The 8,020-nt window shown below is 48.6% G+C and overlaps 1 protein-coding gene across 1 annotated transcript in view; it reads left to right on the forward strand.

The window, feature by feature from the left end:
• LOC145361800 (glutamate receptor ionotropic, NMDA 2B-like) overlaps positions 1-5,486 on the forward strand; it is a 255,399-nt gene extending 249,913 nt beyond the window's left edge. Inside the window, exon 12 of the mRNA XM_080217780.1 lies at positions 3,687-5,486. Within this exon, the coding sequence (XP_080073906.1) occupies positions 3,687-5,486 (1,800 nt within the window). The remainder of the gene's footprint in view (positions 1-3,686) is intronic.
• The last annotated feature ends 2,534 nt before the right edge of the window (positions 5,487-8,020 follow it).

Genomic DNA, 8,020 nt, shown 5'->3' on the forward strand with positions numbered 1-8,020 from the left:
TACAAAGTCACCCAGTGCAGAAAGGCCCTTTGGCCCATCGAGCCTGCACTGACAATAACTACCACTAAAGTTGCGCTAATTCCATTTTCTTGCACTTCCCCATATCCTTGAATGTTTTGATATTTTAAGTGCTCATCCAAATTTTTTTTAAAGGTTGTAAGGTTTCCGGCCTCCACTACCTTCCCAGGCAGTACATTCCAGATTTCCACCCCCTCTGAGTGTAAAAGATGTTTCTCAAATCCCCCCTGGATCTCCTGCCCCTTCCCTTAAAACTATGTCCCTTGTGCTGTGATGAGAATTGGGATTGGGATTCTCTACGGTTGTGATTTACTCCCCACCCCTCCCCACACCCCACCACAAAAAAAGTGAGATACGGACAATTGAGATTCCCAAAAGATTATACCTGTTCCCCTTTCCCAATTTTCTCTGTGTTTCATTTTTTATGACAGAACATCTCCAAAGTACATTTCCAAACAATTACCCTGGACCTCGCTACTCTGTCAAGTGAATTTAGCCTGGGCTCTTGCACCAGAAAGCATTGAATGTGACTCTCTTTAATGGTCCAATGTTTAAATATGTCACCCAGTCCCTCACTGAGAATTCAGGGATGTTTCCGACCGGATTCCAAGTCTTGCTGAATGAATGGATCTCAGCCAAGCTGCAACTGACCCCCAACCATTGAGGAAGGTGACACAGTGACACATTGGTTAGCACTGCTGCCTCACAGCACCAGGGACCCGGGTTTGATTCCCGGCTTGGGTCACTGTCTGTGCGGAGTCCACACGTTCTCCCCGTGTCTGTGTGGGTTTCGATTGGGTACTCCGGTTTCCTCCCACAGTCCGAAAGGCCTGTTGGTTAGATGCATTGGCCGTGCTAAATTCTCCCTCAGTGTACCCGAACAGGCACCGGAGTGTGGCAACTAGGGGATTTTCACAGTAACTTCATTGCCGTGTTAATGTAAGCCAACTTGTGACAATAATAAATAAACTGTAAAAGTTTAAGCATGTTAAACAATGCTTGTTGAGGGATAAATATGGGTCAGGAGTTGGAGTGAACTCTCCTGCTCTTTGCCGAATGGAACCATAGCAGTTACCTGATGGGGAGCGGACAGGGTTTTAAGCTTAGCGTCTCATTCAGTATGTCACACCTCCAAAAGCACAGCGTTTCCTAAATACTGCACCAATGTGCCAGGGTAGATTATGTCCTCAAGTTCTAGGAGTGGACTGAGTGTGACAGCACGGTGGCACAGTGGTCAGCACTGCTGCCTCACAACGCCGGCGATCCGGGTTCAGTTCCGGCCTCGGGCCTGTGTGGAGTTTGCACGTTCTCACCGTGCCTGCAAGGGTTTCTTCCAGGTGCTCCAGTTTCCTCCCACAGTCCAGAGATGTGCGGGTTAGCTTGATTGGCCATGCTAAATTGACCCTAGTGTCAGGGGATTAGCAAGATAAATATGTGGGGTTATGGGGATAGGAGCTAGGTGGGAATGTGGTCAGTGCAGACTCAATGGGTAGAATGGCCTCCTTCTGCATTGTAGGGATTCTATCTTTCTGTGACTGACTGTGAATAAAAGTGACGTAGCGGGGTTAGTTTTGTGTCTGTTACAGAGAACCTGACGTGCAGTAACATTCACAGCCCAACTAGCGGATCTCATCTCCGCTGATATGTGAAGGTAACACTTCCGTAATGTGCTTCTTTCCGAGGGTAGTGAATTTGTGGAATTCTTCAATGCAGAGGGCTGGGTCCTTAAGTATGTCCAAGGCTGAGATAGACAGATTTTTAATTAGTAAGGGAATTAAGGGTTATGGGGATCATAGAATCATAATTACAGAATTATAGAATTCCTACAGTGCGGAAGTGGCCATTTGTCCCATCGAGTATGCACCGACTTTCTTTGACAGAGTATCATATTCGGGCCCTTTCCTCCACCCTATCACCGTAACTCCACACATTTAGCATGGCCAGTCCACCTAACCTACACATCTTTGGACACTGAGGGGCAATTTAGCATGACCAATCGTAAGACCATAAGGCCAGAAGATATAGGAGTAGAATTAGGCCATTCAGCCCATTGTGTCTGCTCCGCCATTCAATCATGGCTAATATGATTCTCATCCCCATTTTCCTGCCTTCTCCCCGTAACCCTTGATCCCCTTATTGATCAAGAACCTATCTATCTCTTCTTAAAGACACTTAATGACCTGACCTCCACAGCCCTCTGCTGCAAAATGTTCCACAGATTCACCACCATCTAGCTGAAGAAATTCCTCCTCATCTCTGTTTTAAAGGAGCTTCCCGTCACTCTGAGTTTGTGCCCTCAAGTTCTAGTCCCTCCCACTAGTGGAAACATCCTCTCCAGGTTCACTCTATCTAGGCCTCTCAGTATTCTGTAAATCTCAATTAGATCCCCCCTCATCCTTCTAAACTCCATCAAGTATAGACTCAGACTCCTCATCCGTTCCTCATATGACAAACCCTTCATCACTGGGGTCATTCTTGTGAACCTCCTCTGGATCTCCTCCAAGACCAGCCTTAAGTATGGAGCCCAAAACTGCTCACGATATTCCAAATCCACCCAACCTGCACATCTTCGGAGTGTGGGAGGAAACCGGAGCACTTGTAGGAAACCCACACAGACACAGGGAAAATATGCAAACTCCACACAGACAGTCAACCAAAGATGCTGTGAGGCAGCAATGCTAACCATTGTGCCACGGTGGATAATGCGGGGAAGTGGAGTTGAGGATTATGAGATCAGATCAGTCACAATCTCATTGAATGGTGTAGCAGACTCGATGGTCCAAATGGCCTAATTCTTTTCCAGACATACATGAATCCAAACATGAATCAGGAGAATCCTGTTTGCCAAGAAGGTGGTGGGGTTCTGTGTGTTCCTAGTACATTTGATTTGATTTGATTTACTATTGTCACATGTATTGTGATACAGTGAAAAGTATTGTTTCTCGCACTATGCAGGTGAAGCATACTGTTCATAGAGTGCATAGAGGAGAAGGAAAGTAGAAGGTGCAGAATTAAGTGTTACAGTCATAGCTATGGTGTAAAGATCAACTTCATTTAATAGGAGCATTCAGAAATCTGATGGCAGCAGGGAAGAAGCTGTTTTTAAGTCAGTTGATGTGTGATTTCAGATTTTGTATCTTTTTCCCAATGGAAGGTGGAAGAGAGAATGTCTGGGTGCGTGGGGTCCTTAATTATGCTGGCTGTTTTACTGAGGCAGTGGGAAGTGTAGACTGAGTCAGTGGTTGGAAAGCTGGTTTGTGTGATGGACTGGCTTTGTTAACAACCCTTTGTAGTTTCTTGCGGATCTTGATCAGAGCAGGAGCCATATCTGTGCAGCATCTATAAAAATTGGTGCGTGTCGGAGCGGAAATGCCGAATTTCAGAATCAATTTCTTTAAGGGCCTATTGGATAGGGCAGGACAGGGGTAGGGGAAAGGGAAAGAAGGTTTCGGTAAAAGGGGGTGATAAAGGAGTGTGGGAGGAGCCCAGATGGATTAGCGAATGGCCTATTTCTGTCTTGCATGTTCAGTGTAATTTTATATAATTGGTACCTGCTGTTTAAGAATGCTAAGAGCCATTTCAATAACATTTTAGATTAACTTCTTTGAACGTTAGTCTTTCATACACCCACTGTGCTGTTCCTCACTTTCTGTTGTGCTTTGTTTCAGGGTATTTATAGCTGCATTCATGGTGTCCCCATCGAGGATAACAAGTCTTGCATGGAATCCCCCACTGCCACCGTCAATGACACCCACTCTAACATCATGCGGCTGCTGAGGACAGCCAAGAGCATGGCCAACCTCACCGGGGTCAACGGCACGCACTTTGGCTCCCCACAGAGCGCCCTCGACTTCATCGGCCGCGACCCATCCGTCTTTGATGTCTCCGAGCACAGGCGCAGCTTCACCCACTCCGATTGCAAGTCCTACCAGCCTGACGACAATCTCTTCAGTGACTACATCAGCGAGGTGGAGAGGACATTTGGGAACCTCCATGCCAAGGACACCAACAGCATTTACCAGGACCATTATCACCATCACCGGCCGCACAGTATCGCCAGTACCAGCTCCCTGGACATCCCCTACGAGTGCGACAACGCCATATTTGGTACTCAAGGTAGGTCACTGTCCAGGAAGCCCTTTGAGATTGGTTTGCCCCTGAAACATGCACAAGGCCACCTCAGTGACAGCTACGAGAACCACAAGTACTTATTTAAAAATGACCGCTATGCCCACGATGACCTGATCCGATCCGACGTCTCTGACATATCGACCCACACGGTGACCTACGGCAACATTGGCAACACCAAGAGGCGTAAGCAGTATAAAGACAGCCTGAAGAAGAGGCCGGCTTCGGCCAAGTCCCGGAAGGAGTTTGACGAGATTGAACTTGCCTACCGGCGGAAAGCCCACACCTCGGACCGGAAGGCGCGCTTCTTCAACAAGGACAAGCTCCGGGACTTCTACCACGACCAGTTTCGCTGCAAGGAGAACACGCCCCACTGGGAGCACGTGGACTTGACGGACCTCTACAAGAGCCATGACGATGACTTTGCCAAGCACGACCCTTCCGGCCCGCGCCTGAGCCGGCCGCACCACATGCACGTCGGCGAGTTTGGGGCAGGCGAGCGCAAGAGCAACCTGCATGCCTCTACCGTGGGCCTGTGGGACAAAAGCGTAGGCATGAGTGAATGGGGTGAGCACCAAGCTGAGAACTACTGCCACAACTGCCCCTCCAAGCTCCACAACTACGGGGGCCAGAACGCCAACCGGGCCGCCTGCCTCTGGTGCGAGGCCTGCAAGAAGACGGCCACCCTGTACGACATCAGTGAGGACAACTCGTTGCAAGACGTGGACCAGCCGCTCCCTGCAGGGGTCGGGGTCACCAAGTACCACCAGAGCCCCACCGACTCTACCAAGCTGCAGAGGCGCAACCGCAACAAGCTGCGCCGGCAGCACTCCTACGACACGTTTGTTGAGATGCAGAAGGAAGACAACGTGAATATTGCCCCGCGGAGCGTCAGCCTGAAGGAGAAAGACCGCTTCCTGGAGGGCAGCCCCTACGCGCACATGTTCGAGACTCCGGCCGAGCCGGTATATGTCAGCAAGCCCCCTGCCCCAGAGCGCCACAGCCTCAGCCGCTACACGCTGAGCAAATCCCTCTACCCCGACCGGGTCACCCAGAACCCCTTCATCCCCACCTTCGGTGACGACCAGTGCTTGCTTCACGGCAGCAAGTCGCACTTCTTCAAGCACCCGGCTGTCTCCAAAACCCGCTTCGACTTCCACCCCTCAGCCAAGGCCACCTCGTCGGTGCTCAACGCCATGCCCGGCAGGTTTCAGAAGGAAATGTGCACAGGGAGCCAGCCAACAGTGTGTGTGGCAAATAACAAGACTCCCAGGGCTTTCAACGGGTCCAGCAATGGGCACGTATATGAGAAACTCTCCAGCATTGAGTCAGATGTCTGAGGATGGAGTCGCTCCTGGTTTGGGGGCTGTTTAGAAGGTCCTGGCACGCACGACATGCTGGTGTTCCAGATGGACCCACTGTTTTCTATTTTTTATGTTTTTGATCTTCATGCGAAATCGTTTTTTCGAATGCGTCATTACGGGAATGAATTGGATTCCGTGATGAACATTAAGTCCGGTCCATTACCACATGGCAAAATTCTAAATGCATGTCATTTGTATCAAGTTACATCAGGTGAAGCGTTATTGTTAGGGGGTGATGATTAATATGGTAAATATTAATATCAGTGCCAATGCTGTACAGTTTGAACCTGTATTAACATGCTCACCACTGAAGAAGACTCCATCTGGCTTCATTCTGAATGCCTCTCCAGGGTTCTGGGTAACCAGCAGCTGCAGTCACTGTTGCAGGAATGGACAGGGGGAGGGCTTCCAGTAAAAGTGATCTCAGATTGGTGTTGTGAGTGCGAGTGTGCATTCATGTGTAAGTAACTGTGTGTCCATTCATGGATGTGGACGTGTGGGCTTGCAGTGATAGTACGAGGACAGTGCGTACTGACATTGTCAGGTCTTCGTAATAGTGACAAATTGTGATGGCAGAATAACAGTGATGTCATGGCAGCAGTGACATCACAGCGACAGTGATGCCACAGTGGCAGTGATGTCATGGCAGCAGTGACATCACAGTGACAGTGATGTCACAGTGGCAGTGCTGTCATGGCAGCAGTGACATCACAGTGGCAGTGATGTTGCAATAACAGTGATGTCACTGACAGTGATGTCACAGTTACATCACTGTGAAAATGACATCACGTGTTTCCAGTGCTCTTGAAGCCCTTGCAAATATTGTCGAAGATGGTCTATTAAGCTGCATGGCATTGAATACAAACTGTAAGTATGACCACTGTGATAGTCAGTACTTTGGATCAGAAAAAATCCTCAGTCCAGCTGCAGTTTCTATTTAGCAACACAGGGAAAAAGAATTGTATCCATTGAGGTGAGTGATAACATTACTATCCAACAATTACTGTCAGCCAGGAAGGGGATGTAACGACGATTAATTAAATTATCTCTTGCTACGTACTCAGGCCTTTCCATGGAAGAGCACTGCTAGCTGGCAGTTAGTATGATGATGATCTATTTTCATCCCATAGGTCCAGATGATACCATCACTGCACCAGTGCCTCGTGATGTGAAACTTCATTGCAGTTGGAATGAAATGTGATTTTTGCACTACAATCTAGTAATATTTGATACTTCTGATCAGGAATCAGCAGAGCTTTGCTGCTGTGTGGATGGAACTTCAGCGATGGCCATTGCCAGATGGGAAAGACCAGTTTGACACTCTTCCCACCCGGGAGCGGGCATCCAATAATACCCCATCACAGCATTTCATCGATGCGTGTTTCTCCCCTCAGTTAAGAGGCACGCCGTCACCTCCCAGCTGTAGCAGATGTCCGAGCGTAACGAATGATGTTAAAACATTGAATGAATTATGCTAATAGAGGTGAACCTTGACCTGACTGACCAGTAGTTGTTGTCCCCCCTGAAGTGGACTGCAGGGTCTTCATGATATGTGCGAGCTGGTTTGATTGGAGCCTGCTGAGAAAGGCCAGTGGTTAAGGACTAAAATTGTCTAGGAAAAGGGAGCCCTTAGCGACAGTGCAATCGTTCTCTCCCAGCCGTACATTAACACCATTTAACTCCTGTCATCTTGCATTTTGTACATGGGTGACTTTGCCCACACTGTGATAAATTTTAAAGAATACTAGAGTGCGAGCACAGATGAGAAGTCAAATGAGATCCTGGGGTTAAGTATCTCTGAAGAGTTGAATGCACATGTTTTTACTCCATAAGATGTCAACTAGATATTATGTGTTACTGTTAGAAAGTTGTGAACAACCCCTTTGTTGTTCAGAGGTAATAGAGGACCCTTTAACCCCTCCACCTCCCAATTCCTACTGGCTAATGAGCATCAGAACCACCCAGACCGCAAACAACTTGTATTTAGCCAAAAGTATACCTTAACTTCGCAATTACTGCCTCAGTTTTATGGGTGGGAGTATAACCAACCAATCATGCGTGGAGGCATGGCATCAGCTGTGGCTCAGTGGGTTATACACTCCGCTTCAAGGGGGAGTGGGATTAGCCAACTGGCCCTTGGCGGAGAGCCAGCATGCATACAGCAGGCCGAAAGGCCTTCTTTCATGCCGTGCCTCATTCTCCGGTTCTGCAAAACATTGGCATGGGTTATGCCGTTTCCAGAATGAGAAAGGCTGGGGTGGAGCAGGAGTGGGCATCCAATCTCCAGTCTGTGCTGGGTTTGGTGATCTCATAGCCAGTGCTGCCTTATGGAGTTGGGAGTATTGGGGGAGGGGTTGGGGCCTGAATTTTCTGGCCCCATGACGGGTTGAGTGGCCTCTATTGCTGCTGTCTGACCTGACCGCTCTGTGTCATTTTATAAACAGCTGGACTGCGACACAAACAGGCGGGAGGGTCACGGAGAATGGGCAGCTTGATTTGAAGTCCAGGTT

The sequence above is a fragment of the Carcharhinus amblyrhynchos genome, chromosome 35 (genome assembly GCF_965287045.1).
Source record: "Carcharhinus amblyrhynchos chromosome 35, sCarAmb.v2.hapA, whole genome shotgun sequence".
Classification (NCBI taxonomy): domain Eukaryota; kingdom Metazoa; phylum Chordata; class Chondrichthyes; order Carcharhiniformes; family Carcharhinidae; genus Carcharhinus; species Carcharhinus amblyrhynchos.